The 22,353-nt window shown below is 40.4% G+C and overlaps 1 protein-coding gene across 1 annotated transcript; it reads left to right on the top strand.

Moving 5' to 3' along the window:
• Positions 1-4,718: 4,718 nt before the first annotated feature.
• LOC139822308 (uncharacterized) lies at positions 4,719-8,423 on the top strand. The gene is made up of 2 exons (XM_071793920.1): positions 4,719-7,555; positions 8,246-8,423. The coding sequence occupies exons 1-2, from the start codon at positions 4,719-4,721 to the stop codon at positions 8,421-8,423; spliced, it is 3,015 nt and encodes a 1,004-aa protein (XP_071650021.1).
• Positions 8,424-22,353: the final 13,930 nt, after the last annotated feature.

The raw sequence follows: 22,353 nt of genomic DNA, 5'->3' as shown, positions 1-22,353 counted from the left end.
GTTATCTTTCTCATTCAAAAGCACTTCTACTTTGTTGGTCTGTTCTGAGACTCGTTGAGCAATTTGGTGAAGTGGTAAATAGCCTGTCTTCAGCATTTGCTTGATTGTCTTTAAGGCATTTTCATATGGAAAAGCACTAAACGATTCAAGATTTCCATGGTCTCTACATTCATGGACTAAGTGCTTTAAGGAGTGAACATTATATGATACAAAATGCTCTTCATACACTTGTACAGCATGATCAATAAACGTATTTATTAATATTTCTGCCTCCTCATTGAAAATTGGCAACAAATATGAGCTAGCTAATATGTACATAGCACACTGAAGAAGAAGAAACTGATTGTAAATGGCTGGATCTAAATGATCTCTGAATACAAGCATTGCATCATATAACAAAAAACGTCGAAGCTCAGTGGCTTTATATTTGTACCAATCTTCAAGATTCCTGGGCTTCCTGTTGAAATCTCGCGGACAAGTGGATTTCAGCTGATGCAAAATAACTGATATATTCTGCATCGTATCTCTATCCAAATTCCATGGTCCTTCCCATGTAAATAGTACTTCAAGAAATCTCTTAAAAACTCCTTCATACACTAAATGCATAGAATCCAGTCTAAATTGTGATACTATACCGATTCCTACGAGTTCCAAAGGCGAATGGCCAGTATGATGAAGCCGGTTCACTTGGTTGACATATAACTCATCACTGCGAGGTTGACAGTCAATACCAACATTTGCAAAATGAATTCGCCTCTCTGCATGAGCACCTACAACTGTGCATTTCTCACATGCACCATATCCTGTATGTCCAATGCAACACTTGACGAGAGAACGAGCAGGAGCATCAAGAATAAAATTTCTGATGGAGAAAGGGTATTGAACACCATTATAGCTGTAACCATTATTTTGTAACTCTTCTATTTCTAGAATAAAGTCTCCTAAAAACAGATCAACATCCCTTGGATCTTCTCCATAATGAATTGCAATGATGAAAGGATTATTCAAGGTTCCAACTAGTTTACCCAAGATAGGCCAAAACTTTTTCTTGGAGTGAATACTGCTCTTAAATAATGGGAGCCCATCTATATTTACATCAATGGAGATAGAACCTTTTTGCTGAAGATAAGAATCCAACTGATACTTGTTCAAACTCTTCATGATACCATGATACCACATTAAATGATCTCCCATATCTTGGACATCTGCTTTTTTATCAGTACTTAGCAAAGTTTTGTAACTCTTTGGCATTCTCTGAAATATTAACGATAGTCTACCTAACAATTCGTCAAGTTTTCTCATCGACAAGACACCACCACTAAGGGTCCATTGACGAATAGATTCTATAATATAATCTTCCTTCTCTTCCTCAGTAAGGTTTTCACCAACTCCTATTTCACTGTGAGATGATGCTATATCTGATTCATGATCACTATCACCAACCAGCTCATCCACATTCATATTCTCTGGCACGCTGTAGACGTCACAATCATCCTCAGTGACAGTAATATTATCTTCCATACCTTGATCATTTTCAAAGATACTGTCTGAGTTACTGGTACTTGAAAAATTTTCATTTTCTCTTTCATTTTCACTCTCAATGTTACCACTGCTATTACTACTATCACTGGTAGGACTGTACCGAAGCAATCGTTGTCGCAATTCAAGAAACGCCTCTCGATTTTGAACAGCTGTAGCAGCCCTGCGTCTAAAAGTTTTTCTGCACTGATAAACACAAACAGTTTATAGTACATAATCAGAACACCTCACGAAAATAATTTAAAATGAAATCCACGGGCTAATATATTACAAACGCTCCTGTTAAATAATAAGTACATGTATCAAATTAATCTATCAGCTTCAAAGGAGGCTAGGCTGACAGGTTTCGTCCGTAAATCGCTAATGAAATTGATAATAAAATAAACAATACAAGTTGAAAAGTCCACAAAAAGATTACTAGTGAACAAGAGACATTCCTACTCAAAAGCCGGCCACCAACACAATCCCTAACCTCAACATTATGCCATGAACAGTAATAAACTACCTACATGAATATTTTAAATAATATTCATGTAGGTAGTGAAATAATTTAGCACGAGATATGCATGAATTTGACCTTGTAACAAAAAATACTTGAACGATCGCGAAGTAGCATCAGGTATTTTACCTCTGAGGCTGAACTTCCACAGACATATACTTCTGTATTGCTTTCAAGACAAAATGTAAATATTTCTAAATGCAAGACCATGATCGAGAATAACTTACTGGTAATAGTTGAGCCATGGCAGTAAAACATTAAAAGTAGCATCCAAACATAACCAAACACAGGCCTCAAGAAGCAACAGGTCAATCAACGCCGGTGGAATGATTCCAATATGATTACCGTAAAGTCTGTAAATCAAATTCATGATACAAACACGAATATTTAAAAGAAAATATAAGTAAGAATAAGGATAAATTAAAGTCTTGAATTGATATAACTGTAAAATCTTGTACCGCGTGCTCACACTCCCGCGGATGATCTACGACGTTTCCTCGCGATCGGGCGAGTCGAGAGATCAATTACACTGTAAATGTCTAAATTGTCTGATTTATTATTGCAAGCACAAATCACGAGATCGAGTCCCGAACAGCACCAGGAATATTACGAATAAATTATGAGATTAAGATGGCGAACACGTGCGAACTACGAAGGTACCGAGATAGCGAATCTGAGTACAGCGATCCGGGGCCCGGCGGCGTAGCGAATATAAATGTATACATATATATAAGTAGAGGGCGGGAGTTACTTACCAAATTCAAACGACTGTCGGCTGATCCAAAAAGAGTTTACATCTTCAGTCGAAAAACGTAATAGTAACATGTTTCGTACATGTTTATTTCAACTCACTGATTAATTTAATCACACAATTTGCGAGCATTTCGAATTCTCACATTTAATGATATTGCATCGATGTCGAATCGATGTCGAATCGACATGTTAGTATTTGTATGTATTTTTAAAGTGAAAACGCAAAGTAAATGAGAAATTCCGAGACATATTATTGAAATTAGGTATTTCCTCATGTCTAAACAATTGATCGAAAACACATCGAAATTTAGTTGAAATCGATCGTCGATGACTACTCGATCCCTTCGAGCTCGAATCGACGTCGACTCGAACAACCATTTCTCACTGGTACCTTGATGGGATTCGAACTCGAGACCTCGGGACCTCTGGATCGTGAGCCAACCGTCTTACATGGTAGACTATAACTTCTTAATTTGATGTAAGTGTTATATATAGTCTACATGTGTCATAACCAGCGCAAATATATAATTTTTTCAAAAATTTTTAAGAAACAATTTAAAAAGAGTAATAAAGTTTCGAATCGGATATACGAATATAATTTTTTCTTAATGTCGGTTGAATTTCAGAAACCAGTAAACCAGTGCCGGCTTATTACAAAATAGGCCTATTGGGCCAACGTCGCGCCGCGTGCTTACAAAAAGAAAAAAAAACTTCTTTATTCTAACTTATCTGTAAAATAAAAAACGAGTCACTATAAAAAAAATCTTACCCAGCACCACATACACACATGTCTAAAACCGCATAACCCGGGAAAAAAATTTCTTATTTATTCATATTAGTTTATATTAGTAGATACATGATTATATATGATCATATAAGAAATGGAAAATATAATGTTAAACAATATTATATGGCCATATATAAGCATATATGGTTATATACTCGGGAAAAAATACCTCTTATTTGTTCATATTAGTAAATATATAATTATATATGGTCATATAAGAAATGGAAATATAATCTTAAACAATATTATATATGGCTAAATCTCTTTAAAAATATAACTTTATATTTTAACTTTATATTTTAACTTTATAACTTTATATAGTCATATATTGTTTGAGATCGCAAACGTAGCATCGCGGCAGGGTCGCGTTCGGCTGCATGTCAGCACATGCACGCTTGCAATAAGTTTCGTTCTCGTATTTTATAAGATGAAAGTGACTAATGTTCGCGTCAAATGTCGCTAAAGAATTCGGTAATATTCAGACGGTAATATTCAGTATAGCATGGATCTTTCGTGATTAGCTTTCTAACTTTAACATTGTTTTCAATAATAAGGTCAAGCTTTGTTCGACATTCCAAACGACTCATCTGCGCTCACACAAAGGAAAGATCCATGCTATAAACAACGCATTCGAAAATATGTAACGACCGGTTCGAATCGTCACTTGGCACTGTGACGTATGCACGGTGACGTAGGCCGTCGGTGGCCAATCACCTCCCTGAAATCATCGGCAATTAGCTTGGAGGGAGGCTCGTCTCCGAGACAATAAAGGACCGCCGCTGCGCCGCGGAACCGATTTCGCTTGCCGATCTCAGTAAAACCGCTTTTCGTACGCCGCTTTGCATACCGCCTTTCGTTATTCCGCGTTTCGAACACGCTTTCGCCGCCTTGCTTGTCGTAGCCTCTGTGCGCGCTTCACGGCTTCCTTGGCTAAAGGGAAAAGACTGTAAATAACTGTACTTTATACATTTTTGAATATATTTAGTTTATTTTTCAATTCTGTGCTTGTCCCCTTTTTTTGTGGTCGTCTTCTACCTCGCGCTTTCTCGCGCTACCGCGTGCTCTCGAACATTTTGGTCCTTCGAGCCGGATATTTCCGGCAACCGCGAACTCGGGAGTGCCTCCTCAACGAAGACGATCATGAGTCTGGACCAGAGCTCCATGCTGAGCGGCCAACACGAGCTCTTCGGACGCATCTCCAGAGCCGTCGAAAACCTGAGGAAGATGGGTCAGGCTAACATCACCCTCTCGACCGTTGAGCACCGCATCCGCATCCTTGATGACCTGTGGGCAAAGTTCGAGAGTCAGCACGACTTAATTCGAGCCTGCTACAAGGACCTCTACGCTGAGAGTGAGTACGCCAAGTCCGATTTGCTTACCAACGCCGAGATTGCTTACGTGCATCAGCGTGGCGTCTTGTCCGATCAGGCGAAACGGCTCCAGCCTGCGCCAGCTTCCACGCCTCCCGCGGCTTCAGAGCAGGGGGGCGACCGCGCGTCACGAACTTCGCTGCCCCGTATCCAATTACGGGAATTCTCGGGTTCCTACGAGGACTGGCCATCCTTCCGTGATCTCTTTAAATCTGTGATCGGTGAGCAGTCGTCCATCTCGAAAGTCGAACGGCTGCACTATCTGCGTTCATGCCTCAAGGGGCCGGCTGAAAATTTGATAAAATCATTAACTATTACGGGCGACAATTACGACCGCGCCTGGGATATTCTCTGTACACACTACGAAATAAGAGGAGCTGATACGCTCCAACTTCGCCACGTTTACCGCCGTGGCGAAGATGAAAGCCGCTACCGCCGACGAACTCAGCCGCGTCCAGAACGCCGTCACGTCCGCCGTCAATGCGCAGGAGAGCATCGGAAGGCCCATCGACTCGCACGGCATGGACCTTTTAATCACCTCGTAGTCGAACTGTTTGACCCGCGAACGCGTCTGGAATGGGAGTCCTCCTCGGGAGACTCCTTCGAGCCGCCGACTCACGCTACGTTGATGACCTTCATCAACAAACGGATTCTCACGTTAAACGCCGCGAATCCGAAGAACACTAAACCCGCGAGTGAACCAACCCGGTCCGCGAAAACTTACCTCGCGCGGCGTTCCGAGCCTTCGCAGTGTCCGCTCTGCAACGGGGAGCACTCGCTCATGGGGTGCCCCGACTTCAAGGCCAAGCCGGCCAGTGAGCGAAAGACAGTGGCCGAGACAAACAAGCTATGCTTTAATTGTCTCGGCAATCATCTGGTGGCAAAGTGTCAGTCCACCAGGAACTGCATGACGTGCAACTCGCGTCACCATACAATGCTTCACGACGCGTACAGCTCTGAGCCGCCACCCGCCGCTGAAGTCAGCGCGCTTTCCGCCGTCGGAAGGGCCGACGACCGCAAAGCGATCCTCCTCGCGACCGCGCGCGTGATCGTTGCCGATCGTCACGGGAAGCCACACGAAGTTCGAGCCCTCATCGACCAAGGCTCCGAAGTGTCGATCGTGTCGGAGTCCCTGGTGCAACGGCTGCACCTACCGCGATCGCGCACCCGAGTGTCAATATTCGGCATTGGTGGCTCACAATCGGGATCCACTCGGGGCAAGGTGTCAATGAGCCTCACGTCGAGGACCACCGGAGCCACACTCACCGCCGTTGCTTTCGTGCTTCCGCGCCCCTCGCTTTACCAGGGCTCCGCGATCACGTGCAGCACCACATGGCCTCACCTCCAGGGGCTTCCGCTAGCCGACCCGCTCTTCGCCGCTAACGACCCAGTCGAGCTGCTCCTGGGCGCTGAGGTGTGCTCGACCATCCTGGAAGATGGCCTCCGCCGAGGCAAACCGCAAACGCCGATCGCGCAGAAGACCATCCTGGGATGGATTCTGTCAGGGGGCTGTGGTGCGGCCTCTCTTCTTGGTCACCACCGCTCACTCCAAGCTCACTCCGCGTTCGTCAGGCTCGCTCCCGAGAAAAGGGAGTGCGAGCGTCTCTCCGTGTGCGCCCATGAGCGCACATCCGCTGGCCGGTGCGCCGTCCGACGGCCGGTCTCATCGCCGCCGAAAAACCACGCCGAAACCCACAAGCCAGTCGTCGACGCGATCGTCGTGCAAACCGAACTCTGCACGGCGGGCGGGTTTCCAGCGCGCAAGGGGGCCGCAGTTCCTGAGAACCTCCTTCGTCCGCGCACGATCACCAGGCTCACTCCCGAGAAAGGAGAGTGCGAGCGACTCGCCGTGCGCACCCTCAAGCGCACATCCGCAGGCCGGCACGTCGTCCAACAGCCGGTCTCTTCGCACCCGAGGAACCTCGCCGCACCCCGCAAGCCCGTCGACGACGCGACCGCCGTGCACACCGAAGTGCGCGAACCCTACACGGCGGGCGGGCTCCCGTTGCATAAGTGGGCCACGAACTCTGAGGACGGTCTCGTCGAGATCCCTCAGAAATACCGTCTGCAACACGCGCTTGAACTGTCCACGACCACTTGGCTCTCCACGTTAACGCGACACGCTCGCGACCCTTTAAGTTTGTCCGCAGCTCCACTACTTCGCCGGTCCGAAGCCAGCGTGACACTTCACTGGGCCACGGACCACGTATCCAGGTGGAAGCCGTTCATGAACCACCGGGTGTCTCTCATCCAGCGTACTCGTCACGAGGCCCAGTGGCGGCACATTCCCGGACGAGACAACCCGGCCAACTGCTCTTCTCGGGGGATCGCTCCCAGCGAGCTGATCGGCAATCCCTTGAGATGGACGGGCCCAAGGTGGCTACCGGAGAGCCGAACCTGGTGGCCGGATGAGAGCGACGAGATTTCCGACGCCGAGCTGCCAAAGCGGAAAGTCGTCACGCATTCCGCCGTCAAGAGGATCGAACGGAGCCTTACACCCTCCGTCGAGTCTCCTCGCTGCACCGCTGCATTCCTGTCCGGCTTCTCGCATACATTTCTGTTCGGTCTCTCGCGTATTGTTCTGTTCGGTTTCTCGCGCTTACCACAGTTCGTTTTCTCGCCTTTATGTCTGTCCGTTGCTTCGCGGTATAACTTGTCACTTATCGCGTGCCACTTCATGTCAATTCGCACTTGTCGACGTTCACTGTCGAATTTACCGTGCTCATTTTCCGGTTACATTCGTCGTGTGCGTAAACGACACGCAATTATTCCGGGCTTTCTACCACCGCTTCACCAACCACCGCACTCACGCAACCACGGGAATTCACTCGCGGACTTATTCGCATTTTCGCGACACCCCGTACGCACCAATTCGCGCCCGGCGATAATGCACGTGGTCGCCACGCGCCCCGCCGCCGCGCCGTCGCTCGCGCGAGCCTCGATCCACCACGGCCGTCGTAAGTGCCGCGAGGCCGCTGCCGCGACACCAGCCGCCGCCGACGGATGCGTGAGCTCACCGACACTCGCTGTCACTTCATTGTATCATCGGCCTTCAGCCTGCAATTCTTCACATTTCCGTCACGCATTCGTCCGTTTCGGCCCTCTGCCCAAGTTAAATCACGCCAGCGCTTACTTCTGTTTTTCGACTCGACTCGACGATTTGTGCAACACACGAAATTACTTTCGCGCATCACTTCACTTCACTTCGCGTTTCGCACATCACCGAATTCGCGTTACGCATATCGCGACTGTTTATGTGTCTCGCTCGGGATCGACGCGCGTTGTGACACTGCGCAGGCGCACCACGCCGCCGGAGCTCGCCTGCACCACGTGCCAGAATCGCGTGCGAGTAAATCGATCGCATATCGATTTTCAACCGCGACGTCGGGCGCCTCATCGGGCGAGCCATCGACCATACTGGCCTGTTTCGTCAGGCATGACGAGGCGGGCGGGATGTTTGAGATCGCAAACGTAGCATCGCGGCAGGGTCGCGTTCGGCTGCATGTCAGCACATGCACGCTTGCAATAAGTTTCGTTCTCGTATTTTATAAGATGAAAGTGACTAATGTTCGCGTCAAATGTCGCTAAAGAATTCGGTAATATTCAGTATAGCATGGATCTTTCGTGATTAGCTTTCTAACTTTAACATTGTTTTCAATAATAAGGTCAAGCTTTGTTCGACATTCCAAACGACTCATCTGCGCTCACACAAAGGAAAGATCCATGCTATAAACAACGCATTCGAAAATATGTAACGACCGGTTCGAATCGTCACTTGGCACTGTGACGTATGCACGGTGACGTAGGCCGTCGGTGGCCAATCACCTCCCTGAAATCATCGGCAATTAGCTTGGAGGGAGGCTCGTCTCCGAGACGATAAAGGACCGCCGCTGCGCCGCGGAACCGATTTCGCTTGCCGATCTCAGTAAAACCGCTTTTCGTACGCCGCTTTGCATACCGCCTTTCGTTATTCCGCGTTTCGAACACGCTTTCGCCGCCTTGCTTGTCGTAGCCTCTGTGCGCGCTTCACGGCTTCCTTGGCTAAAGGGAAAAGACTGTAAATAACTGTACTTTATACATTTTTGAATATATTTAGTTTATTTTTCAATTCTGTGCTTGTCCCCTTTTTTTGTGGTCGTCTTCTACCTCGCGCTTTCTCGCGCTACCGCGTGCTCTCGAACATATATGGTTTTATATACTAGTATATTATCATGTGTGATCATGTAAAAATATATATTTATAAGGTTAAAGATAATTATATATGAATATATACTTTATAGTGGATCTATTCATATAAATTTGTATAACTATTATAAATATTCTTCTAATAACATATTATTTTACTTGACAATATCAAATTAATATAAAATATATTATTTTTAGTTTCAGTTTACACAATTGCGTTTTAAGTCCGACAAAGTCCATATTGGCACGCAGTGCCAATTTAAAAAACTGAAACATGTATTTAATAATAATTGATATTGTGAAATATTATTAAGCATCAAGATCTGCTTCGACCGAAAATGGCACTTCTCATTGCTTATATGTTATTTTAAGTTTTCTTTTTTTTCTAATTTTGCATAAAATACTTAATTTTTTTAATTGACATATTAATTTTTACTTTCCATGTGTTACGTCCAGCGGACTCTACGATATCCCTTTTTCGCGGGAATTCTTATGCGGCTAAGATAGCCCTAAGATTAGAATAAACAAGCCAAGTACGGACGGTTATCGATCGGGGTGAGGTTAGATCTCCTCGCATTTCTTTTTTTTATGATCAAACTACCCATTTGCTTGGGCAACTAAAAGCACCCTCTCAGATAATAAATTACTAACAGACGGGGGATATGGTGACCAGATTCTCGTCAACCTCGTAAGGCCCATAACTATAAATCCGGCGACACGACGCGCAGAAAGGAGCCTTAACTTCAGACGAGGGATGATGGGGATCTGTATTACATCTCGCGACTCACTCAAAACTGGCCGTGCTATGTTCCGACAAACAGAAACGAAACCTAATACGTGCTTTTAGAAATCTTAAGAGGACGTGGCGGAAGTTTCTGTTTGCAATAAAAACTACACTTAAAATTGAGAAGTATGGATCGTCTGTCAGCATAGAAACGGGGTCGCGAGATAAGTAAGGAACCCTAATAAAAGAGAAATCGGCGATAGCCGAAAAACAAATGCGTCACTGAAAAGAACCGATGGGTTACACCCCCAATAAGACAGTGGGGCCTTAAGAGGGGGGTTACCAATGGAAAACTAGAAAAATCGATAACCGTCTCTAGCTTTTTAGGATAGGCGTAAACTCAAATCTACCTCTTGGGCAAGAAACATCTCGCCCAATAAGAATTTCCTTAAATAACAATTAGAAAACATCCCGCCAACCAGAAATCCTTTAAACGAAAACCAGACACATCCCACACGAAATCCACCCCTTCCATCCTTCGAACCTTCCTATAAAAATCGCGACTTTGTGCAGTTGGAGGCACTTCTGATCCAGTCCGAGACGTCTTAAAATTATATTTACCAGCCGTACTTGTCAACTATCATCCAGCTGTATTCCTCAAGTGAAACTAGATTTCTGTCGGGTCGCGAGTCGATTCTGTGCGCGTCAAGACACATCACAGAACCGAGCCGAACCTACCTCCGGAAGAATCCGGCCCAGTCACCTCAGAGATTCCCCAATCACAACCGTCAACAGTAAGTCCGAGATACCCTCTCGGTTATCTATATACATCCCTACAGTATACATATATATATGTGTGAATACCATACTTGAGAACACGTATATATATTTATATATAAGTATAAAATCGTCTTTAAATCTCCCTCTTTTTTCGAAATCAAAATCACAAAATAATTTTAGTGAAGTCAAAAATTCACCGCCGCAAGTTTTTGGGGATAACTATCCGAAATCGGCTATTTCGGAACAGGCGCGCCCGCATAGTGGAGCAACAGCTCTTAGCCTCATTTCTAAGACGCGAACAGTCTCCGCATATCGAACTCGCTATCCCCGATTCTCCCTCTTCCCGATCTCCCTCATCTGCCCGTTGTTCCCTTGCGTATCGGGTGTTCCCCGATACCCCAGAATCTTCCCCCCTTTTTGAACCTTCCTACTCTCCAGTTCCTTCCGAGGAACTCGCGGAGTTCCGGGAGAGATCACCCTGCAACTTCTCCCCTGTTCCTTTCGACGGAATTCCTTCCCCCTCTAGTTCCACCACCCTTTATCGTGACAGATCACCCTCTCCCTCCTTTTCCGACTCGAGTATCGAAGTACTCGAGGAATCCTCCCCGCGTTCCCCATCCCCTACTATAGAAATAGTATATGAATGTATAAATTTATAACTATCCGTTAACCAATCATCGTATCGTAATCATAGCCTTTTACGTAATCATAAATTTATAAATTTAAATATTTTATTCCAATAACTATGTTACCAAATTTGAACCCTCGTTTTTACTCACATACATAGTCAGCACTTATTCTTCCCAATCTACTCACCAAATGTATCGTTGACGAGCAGAGTATCTATCTTTATAAAAATCCTCCCCGATCTTCCGAATTTGTACCAGGACAAATGTCAACACACACGCCCACACACCACACTTCCACGAATTATTATATACAACGTATATTACAATAATGATTCTTTAATTTGTAATAATATTTGTTCTATTCCTTTACAATAAATGTTGTAATTATTTGATTAAAATAAACTCAATGTTTACTCATTTATAAATAAAACCTCGCCCCTCACTACCTCTCTAAATCGCACAAGGTCCGATCCCCGGTAATAGGGATATTATCCTTGACCGAAAACAGGACCGCGAGTGCACGAAAACTCTCAGTAGGCGTAATAGCGTCCCTTCTGGACGTTGACCCACGACTAGAGTTTTCCGAAAGGTGCATTCGACTCGAGGCACGCGCCCTTTCAGCGTGAACCCGAGATACCATAGAGATCTCGTTACGTCTTCCTTTACCCCCTCCCTCGGATACCCTTTCCTTCGCTATCCGTCGAACCAATGTACCTAAATTCCGGGGTCCTGACGTAACACATGGAAAGGTTGAAGGTTTGGTTGAAGATCTATTAATTTCCATGTAAAATTGTAGTATCTTATAAACATCTAAAAAAAGCAAATTTATGTAGATTTTCATGAATTCACGAGTTGTAAAAGGCTTAAGGATTGTGTCGTTTTCTGTAGAGCCTTGTAGTATTGTATGCAAAATTACAATCATTCACGAATCAGAAATTTATATAGGTAAAAAATTGTACATTTATGTATTTTTCTATTGGACTTTACAACAAACTATACGAAAATAAAAACATAAGTATTTTGACTTCTGCGAATTAAGAAGTTATTAATAATAGATAAATTTTGGAAGATTTGTGTAAAAATTTGTAACATTTAACTAAAAATTACAAATTTTAATTAGCCATAATTGTAATAAATTTTTGAGCTGTACAAACAAATCGGTATTTGTTAGTATTTGTACGCAGTTGTAGTATTTTATGAGAAACTAAAAACAGAATTAGATTCTAATTGTAAGTTGCATAGTTTTACGATACGTATGTAGTAGATTTCTATAGTTATTTATAAATAATTGTAGTATTCTAAAAGTAAGCAGATGTTTTAATTTTTTAAGATTTTGTTTTTTCTTAAATTTTTAAAACTTGTAGATCTTTGTACTATTTTTTATAAAATTGTAGTTTTTCATAAAATACTACTTGCAATAATTTCTTGATTTGAAAACATTGTAATTTGTGGTACTATTTAGTAGATATTTCTACAAAAAAATAACTATTTCTACAAAAAATTAAATATTTCAACAAAAATGTACAAATTTCTATTTCTATTTCTATTTCTATTTCTATTTCTATTTTTTGTTATTTGTTTCTATTTCTAGTTAAATTTTGTAGTTATTCATAGAAATTTTTTCCGCCAGGGCAAAAATAGAGTCAAAATGTCTATACTTAATTTGTATAATTATTAATATAATATATTGTGCATTATTTACTGTGCCAGGCTCTAATTTTGCTTCCTCATAGAGGAAACTTGTTTTCGTAAATTCGTATATGAACTTTTGATTGTGTATAAAGTTGGTTCTAATCAACAAAATTTAAAAGAATTATATATATATATAAAGTAGGGGTAGAAGAAACCAAAGAAAAGATTGTTTTTTGAGTTTTTGATATTAATATGTTTAGAGTGTTTTAAAACGTCGAAATATTGCATTAAAAAAAATGTCTGTATGTATGCGTGTATGTATGTGCCAAATTTACCGAAATTTCTATAACTCTAGAACTAATCAACCAAATCTTAACGAATTATATATGAAATAGGGGTAGAAAAGATTGAAGAATATAATACAATTAATAAAAATTGTTAATAATAAAAGGGTTACCGATTTCTGGTTACCGATTTCTGTTAAAAAAAGCAACCAAGTTTACTGAAATTTTTATAACTGAAGAACTGATTAACGAAATTTTAAACAATTATATATGAAGCAGGGGTAAAAAAGACTGAAAAATATAATAGAATTAATAAAAAAAAGGTTACCGATTTTTGTAAAAAAAAACAGCTAAGTTTACTGAAATTTCTATAACTCAAGAACTGATTAACTAAATTTTAAAGAATTATATATGAAATAAGGGTAGAAAAAATTGAAGAATATAATAGAATTAATAAAAATTGCTAATAATAGAGGGGTTATTAATTTTTGTTTAAAAAAATTTACGTAATTGCTCTAATTTCCGCAAATTTTGAGATATCAAGCTTAATTTTTTTTTTATAGATAGAGTATCATTAAAAGTAGGTTGATCGGTAAAGAGGTTCTTTTTTAAAAAAATTTTGAATTTTTTTAGAAATGTCTGTAGTTGTTATAACTTCTGCAAATATTGAGATATAGGACTGAATTTTTTTAAATCGATAGAGTATTATTTAAGGAAGGTTGGTATTGAATTTGGCGACGATTGGTGTAAAGGGGTTATTTTTAAAAAAATTTTTAAATTTTTTTTAGAAATGTCTGTGGTTGCTTTAACTTCTGCAAATATTGAGATATAGGTTTTCCACAGTCTTTCTGCCCCTATTTCATATATAATTCTTTAAGATTTAGTTGATCAGTTTTTGAGTTATATATAAACAAAAAAAATGATAAAGAAGCAACGTGCAAGTTTTTCTCTCTTTATTCAATAAAAGATAATCTATTAGTACAATCTTACCTTTCTTTTTGTGTGTCTACTTTTCTTTCTTATTTTCCGTCACATTCCGTTAAATAAATTATTATTATTTTTAAATAAATAAATTAATTTATGTAATTAAATCAAGTCGATTTATTTCCAGAGAGGGAAGGATTTTAATGTTCCAACAATAGCTGTGTTTCAAGTCCGACAAAAAATCGGTTCGCAGTTAAATAAGTTGGAAAAATATATGTATACATACACACAGAAAGATTAAATGCATTTGTGCACATTGATGTATCTAAAAGAATTAATTTTTTTAAATACATCAATGTGCATAAATGCACACACTGTACCGTAAAACAGTCACAGATTTATTTTGTAGTGACCTCATCATCATTCGTAATAAAACTTTTCTATATAGATTCCACGTGAGAGGGAGAGAATATTTCCCTATAGATATTTTATTTTTAGTAATCATTCGTGATTTAGAAATCATTTAATTTGCAACGCGCAAGTGAGGTCAGGTAGATTCGTGTTTAAATAAGATTACTTCGTTTATTTTTATTTATTTTTGAGATATCGCTTAAATTTCAATTTTTTTAGTCGCAGAGTTTTCTCTCGAAGTCACTTAATATATTTTTTTATGAAATAAATTTGAGTAAAAAAAATCAAATATACATGTCATGATTTTTATTTTAAGGCAGCAAGCATGTTTAAAAGTTATATAATTAGACATCAAATTTTTTATATGCGGATTGGTAGAAAAAAGCAATTATTAACTAAGATTAGTACCTATTATTTATAATATCCAACATATTTATACTTAACATATGTTGCAGTATGAATATGTTGGATATCAAGAGACACGGCAGTTTCTCGCGCCAAGTATACGCGAAGCGAGACCGCACCGTGACTCTTTTACGCGACGCGACGAATTGCGAGTACTCGAGATGTTGAGATCTCGATAACGAGTGAACGGATCAAGTTCTAAGTAGGCTTGATCGATAGCTTGGGGTCGAATTAGGGAGGGGGATTCTCTTATAATATTCCGCTACGTGCCCTACGAGCAGAGATATTGCGACGCAAATTCCAAATGTAAAAATTTTTTATTAAGATACGTCGTCTACGTCGACGCTCTTATAATATATGACATATATATATATATATATCAGAGAATGTCACTTTCACTTTTTCGACACTGGTGGCGCAGGTATCGCCAGTTTCGATATCGCGCACGTATTTCGATCGATCTAGTATTAGGTAAATTAGGTCGATAGACTTATCGGTCAGGAGGAAGATTTCTATTTAGGTAAATTAGGTATATATATTGACGGCAGGGAGCTGATACTGAGGAGATCAAGGAGCCTGTTCACATGAGGCGTTTCTGCCGTGCGATTGCGGCCGCGCATTAACGTTTGTACGAGCCGCACGCTGTCGCGAGGCAAGGTGCGACAACGTGCGCATACGCGCGTACGCGAAACGGCAGTAACACCGTAATCATGCCGGCGATATACTGAATTTGAATTGCTTCATGTTTATCTGGAGATTTCGTATCCTTACATCGTGTTACCACCGCTACCGGAAAAAAAGGTTCTCTACGCTTGGCAGAAAGTGCCGCTAAGGAATTTTTAAATCGATTCTTATGAATCAAGCTTGAATTCGATGTCTAGGAGGTATCCCAGGTTGCCGATGACGAGGTCCAGATAGTGCGCTTCATAGTTTTCGGTGTCCAGGTGTAATAATATGTTGAATTCGATGTCTACGTGTTCCAGGTTGCCGATGACGAGGTCCACATAATGCGCTCCGTAATTTTCGGTGTCTACGTGTATTAATACCTTGATTTCGATGTCCACGTATCCCAGGTTGCTGATGACGAAGTCCACATAGTGCGCTTCATAGTTTTTGGTGTCTAGGTGTATTACACCTAGACACCATTATAAATAACACAATTTCATTTATTGTTATTAATTGCTTTTTTCCACCAATCTGCATATAAAAAAAATCTGATGTCTAGTTATAATATTGACTTTTACTAACAATAAGCTGAAACAATAACTTTGGACAATTCATGCTTTTATTTTGTAAGGCAACAAGTTGCAAAATTGCATTTCATTAAATTTCTTTTTCTAAATTGTCTTCTAAAGTTTTTTTGTATGCTTTTACTATTTGGGACGTTTTATGTTTCATGTATTATTTATATTTGAAAATATTTATGCGTTTGTATAATGCAATAAAGCAGCAGAATTATTTTGCAGAACTACAATTATTCTTTATTATGTTCTTATTTTTTCCTTTATTTACCTATTTTTATTTTTAGTTATTATCATTCATTTTTACTATTTGAACAAAAATCAAATCTTTTACGAAAACTGTAAAAAACTTTATGTAAATAGTTATTTGTGCAACAAGTGCTGGAAGATGAAAATTCACGGGTGCGGAGTTGACGCACGAGCCGAAGGCGAGTGCGGTCACCGCATCCGGGAATTTTCAACTTCACGCACGAGTTGCATACCCTATTTTATGTTGCAAGTGCGTGGAAAGTGGTCTATCACGCACGCGTCGCGTGCGTAATAGGCCACTTTCCATGCACGTGTGACATAATAATTATTTATTTTACTATTAATTACTTTTAAGAATTAATTTTTGTTCAAATAATAACAATGCACACTTCAAAAACATATATTATTAAAATGTCTAATTTTGCTAAGATTTATAAAATCAAATAAAATTAAGTAAAAATGTTGTATTATACCTATATTCAAATGTCTTCTATTAAACGCAATTTTATTTTTTTTGATACTTGTATGCATCATAAAATAAGAGCTAATTAGTTTCAGCAACTTTCCTATACGTAGAATATCCTATACAAGCAGTCGTATGTTAAAACTACCTAAGCATCACATACTTATCTATACTAGGTCAAGAGACTGACAGTACTCATTGGTAAAATTTATAAAAGTAAAAAAAATGGCACAAAAAATTTGTACAAAAAAGTTAAGAAATTAATCAAATCATGAAAAAAAAATTAGAACCTGCACATTAAGTATAGACATTTTGACTCTGTTTTTGGATCATTCTCAATATAACAACATAAAATTTAACGCAAATTACATACGTAAATCAAAGTTTATACAATAAAATGAGTTTACAGTTCTTAGCTGATATGCGTAGTCTCTCACGTATATTAGTTAAGAATCCTAAACTTATTGTGTACAGCAATTAAAACGTGCTCCAATTGCCTTTTTATCATTTGATTTATTTCCTCAAGACAGTCTCTATACATTTTTATAAATAAAATAAACTGTGGTTATTAATAAGTATAGTTTTGCGATACTTATATTATTATAGTATCAAAGATTATCAATTTATATAAGGACCAATAGCCCAGTCAAAATGAAAAATTTGACAGAAATAATTCCAAACGTTTTGAAACTTGGTAGAGATGTTTGTTTAGGCTTACTAATGAACGTCTAAAAAGTCATTGCTTGTTGCCAACTAATTATAGTATTCGAATTTTTTAGGTTGTAATTAACAATTTTTTGGTTATTTCCTGTTCCTATTGCCTGTTGCCTAAGATTGTGCAAGGGGCTTAAGTACTCGATAAATTTTTTTTTATATAAAAACATATAAATATATATAATTATATGTAGGCTCGGAGGTATGTTCCGGGACTTTTATATGGTATATCGTTATATTCCAGGACATTTGGCATTTTCCAGGACTGTCCTGGAAAAAAATTTAAGTCTTACGGCAGTTTCCAAGACAGTTTTCTAATCTGTTATACAAATGTGAGGGTATATTCCAGGACTGTACATTTTAGAAAACGTAAACAGTCTCGGAACATACTTCTGGGCATTCATATATAAATGAATATAGATGTTAAGCAGTAGCAAAACAGAATAATTAAATTATATTATATTATTTAAATTATTATTTTTATATAATGTAATATTTATCTGTAATTGTTATTTGTATTTATTATTCATATTACAAGTATTATTATTAATATTTACTATAATACGTAGTAAATATTGAAAATATTTTTAAAATATCTTTTTTACTGTTTTCTATCTCTTATTTAAATAAAGCAAATGTATTCTTATTTGTTCCGAAATAAAAACCTAATTTGGCAGATTCCAGGACAATTACAGATTGGTAGATTCAGAGACAGCATATGTTTCCAGAACATTCGATTATAACGACAGGTCCCGGGATATTTTTCTATCCATATCTAATAATGGTTTCCAGTAAATAAACCACCTTATTGAATATATATAGTATTATTAATACATTTATAATATTATTAATCCTATATATATACAAATATTCAATAAAGTAGTTTATGTACTGGAAACCACCATTAGATATGTATTGAAAAATGTCCTGGAACCTGCCGTTATAATCGAATGGCCTGGAAACATATGCTGTCCCTGAATCTACATCATCTGTGATTGTCCTAGAAACTGCCAAATTAGGTTTTTCTTTGAAACGAATAAGAATACATTTGTTTCATTTAAATAAGAGATAAAAAACAGTGTAAAAAATATTTTAAAAATATTTTTAAGTGATGTTCTGGAAACTGTCTCTGGACCTACATATATATATAATTCATATATATAATTCTTCTTCTTCTTCTTCTCTAGCCTGTTTTCATCCACTCCTGGACATAGGCCTCTTCCATTTCCTTCCATGTCTTTCTCTCCTGTGCTGTCTGCATCCACCTCTTTCCTGCGTGGCGTTGGATGTCATCTCGCCATCTCGTTTGTGGTTGGCCAATGCCTCTTTTGGACTCTCTTGGTCTCCATTGCATCAGGACCTTGGTCCATTTGGTGTTGCTTCTCGCAACATGTCCCGCCCATTGCCACTTTTGTCTACTTGCTCGTTCAACCACGTCGGCAACTCCTGTTCTTTTCCTTATCTCTTCGTTTCGGATTTTATCCCTCAGGCTGATTTTCAGCATTGCTCGCTCCATTGCCCTCTGACAGATTCTTAGTCGGCTTGCGCTGTTCGCTGTGAGAGTGATTGTTTCGAGTCCATATGTCGCAACTGGTAATATGCACGTATCATACATTTTCCGTTTGAGGTTGATTGGGATTTTTGGTTCTCGGAGGATGTAGCTTAGTCTGCCGAACGCTGTCCACGCCAAGCCGATTCTTCTAGTGATCTCAGCTGTCTGGTTATTTTTTCCTAGCTTGATCTTGTGCCCTAGATACACGTATTCTTCTACCATCTCAAGAGTGTGGTTATCGATGCTAACTAGTATATTGGTAGGGCTCATGATTTTCGTCTTCTGGAGGTTCATTCTCAGGCCAACTGTTTGGGAAGCTTCCCTGAGTTCTTGTATTATTGTTGCAAGCTCGTTTGCATCGCTGCTAAATATGATAATGTCATCCGCGAAACGGAGATGGTTTAAACGTTTTCCATCAATATTGATACCTTTTTGATCCTATGTTAGCCTCCCAAATACATCCTCCAGCGCCAAGGTGAAAAGTTTTGGTGAAATCGTATCGCCCTGTCTCACACCCCTCTTGATAGGGATTCTACCTGTAGTCCAATCCTCTTCCATTTTAACGTGCAGGGTGGCATGCTCGTATATGAATTTGATATATATAATTAAGTATATATAATATATATGTTATAGTCAAAGCCCGAAACGCAGGCATTCCTAGGATTGACTAGTCAATCCTGGGGAACGACCAAGCGTCTTGGTCAAAGCCCGAAATAAGTTTTGCGTTTCGGCTTTTAACTAGTCAATCCTAGGAATAACTAATACGGCTGGTTAAAGTTAGAAACTAAAAAAAAATCACTTCGGCATTTGACTAGTCAATCCTAGAAATAACTAATACGGCTGGTCAAAGTTAGAAACTAAAGAAAAATCACTTCGGACTTTGACCAGTCAATCCTAGGTGTGGCTTAATTTGGACTGTGTGATTGTTAACAAATAAAATCAAGTTTTTTTTTACTAAATTAAGTTCTTATTGTTATTAATGCCCCGCGACGCGAGATATTAAACGTTAAAGTTGACAGGAATCAGGTTATGATTCCTGTCATACCGACGAGCTGTAGCGACTACTGGCGACTACGAACATGCCCTGTGGCCACATACGCATGTTCAGTGGCCGCACGCGCATGCAAAACTGCGCAAATTTTAAATGAATAAATCGTGCAGAATAACCCAAGCATCTCGATTCAAGCAGTTAGGTCTCACGCTGGGAGTTTTATTAGTTTAATTATGCGTGGGAAGCACACACACACACACGGGGGGGTGCGAGGGGGAGGCCTTCGGCCCCCCCTCCCCCGCACCCACCCCGTCGGTAGGCAGCGTGGACCTTGCTTTACAACATAAAGTACATGCTAAGTTGTAAAACGAAATTATAAAGTACATGCATGGGGGAGGGTGCAGGGGAGAAAAGCCTTTCTGTTCACGTGCGCTCACACATGTAAGCCCCCTTGCACCCCTCCATGCATGTGCTTTATAATTTTGCTTTACAACTTAGCATGTACTTTATGTTGTAAAGTGAGGTCCACGCTGCCTACCGACGGGGCGGGTGCGGGGGAGGGGGGGCCGAAGGTCCCCCCTCGCACCCCCCGTGTGTGTGTGTGTGTGTGTGCTTCCCACGCATAATTAAACTAATGAAACTCCCAGCGTGAGACCTAACTGCTTGAATCGAGATGCTTGGTTATTCTGCACGATTGATTCATTTAAAATTGGCGCAGTTTTGCATGCGCGTGCGGCCACTGAGCATGCGCATGTGGCCACAGGGCATGTTCGTAGTCGCCGTAGTCGCTACAGCTCGTCGGTATAACAGGAATCATAACCTGATACCTGTCAACTTTAACGTTTAATATCTCGCGTCGCGGGGCATTAATAACAATAAGAACTTAATTTAGTAAAAAAAATCTTGATTTTATTTGTTAACAGTCACACAGTCCGAATTAAGCCACACCTAGGATTGACTAGTCAAAGTCCGAAGTAATTTTTCTTTAGCTTCTTCATAACCTGATACCTGTCAACTTTAACGTTTAATATCTCGCGTCGCGGGGCATTAATAACAATAAGAACTTAATTTAGTAAAAAAATCTTGATTTTATTTGTTAACAGTCACACAGTCCGAATTAAGCCACACCTAGGATTGACTAGTCAAAGTCCGAAGTAATTTTTCTTTAGCTTCTAACTTTGACTAGCCGTATTAGTTATTCCTAGGATTGACTAGTCAAAAGCCGAAACGCAAAACTTATTTCGGGCTTTGACTAAGACGCTTGGTCGTTCCCCAGGATTGACTAGTCAATCCTAGGAATGCCTGCGTTTCGGGCTTTGACTGTAACATATATATATATATATATATATATATATATATATTATATATATAATTCAAAGTTAGATATATGTATAATGTGGCCTCATAATAAGTTAAAGTTTTAACCTTGCATTTTATAATTTTTATCTTTTGTTTTATAATTGGGTGTCAACACTGAAACCCGAGTGTCGACACCCAAAGTTTCGGTGTCGACATCCAACTTTTGGTGTCGACACCCAAATTTTGGTACATACCTGTTACCTTGTGCATTACGGCAGACTGAGCGCCCCTTGCTATCTTGTGCTTTCTTGTGTCGGGGAAGCTGGATCGAAAGCAGCGCGGAGGCCCCGCCAAAAGCGAATCTTCGCGTGAGTAGAGACCATTTAGGCTTTCCCCGAGAACACCGTCACGGCCGACAGTCGCGTGGCGTAATCGTTAAATGTTGTGTGATAATCGTAAACTGTAGAGTCGCAATCGCGCCTCTCGTGTTGCGGATTCTGGCGGTCGCGCAGTAAATTTGGGAAAACTGCGAGACACAAGTAGCCATGTACTTTGAAGGGCACTTGGCTTCGTAGTCGAGTAGAGTCTCGGGCCTTCGAAGAAGTAAATCTTGCGTTGGACGGGACGGGAGAGTCGTCGGGATTGGCGCGGTGCCGCGGAACCACCGGGTTCGCGAGAAGAGCTCGGGATTAGCGTGGCGGACCGCGGAATCGGCGCGATACGAGTCCTGATTATTTGGTGATTAGCGAGGGCGATCGCCGGCCGGCGGGGCCGACACGGCGAGATCGCCCACCATTCTTGCGTTGTACGGAATCGTGCTGGCCCGAGTACGTCGAAGGCAAGTAAAGGCGGTGTAAATTAATTCGTCGGTATTGTGTGTGCGTATTCGTTGATTCGTCGGTATTGCGTATGAGTATGGGTA

The sequence above is a fragment of the Temnothorax longispinosus genome, chromosome 11 (genome assembly GCF_030848805.1).
Source record: "Temnothorax longispinosus isolate EJ_2023e chromosome 11, Tlon_JGU_v1, whole genome shotgun sequence".
In the NCBI taxonomy this organism is placed as follows: domain Eukaryota; kingdom Metazoa; phylum Arthropoda; class Insecta; order Hymenoptera; family Formicidae; genus Temnothorax; species Temnothorax longispinosus.
This window is presented reverse-complemented; position numbering and strand designations above follow the sequence as displayed.

Coding starts and splice junctions, on each gene's coding strand:
- LOC139822308 (XM_071793920.1), top strand. CDS start 4,719: ATGAGTCTGGACCAGAGCTCCATGCTGAGCGGCCAACACGAGCTCTTC. Junction 7,556..8,245: donor GGTTTCTCGCGCTTACCACA/GTTCGTTTTCTC, acceptor GACACTGCGCAG/GCGCACCACGCCGCCGGAGC.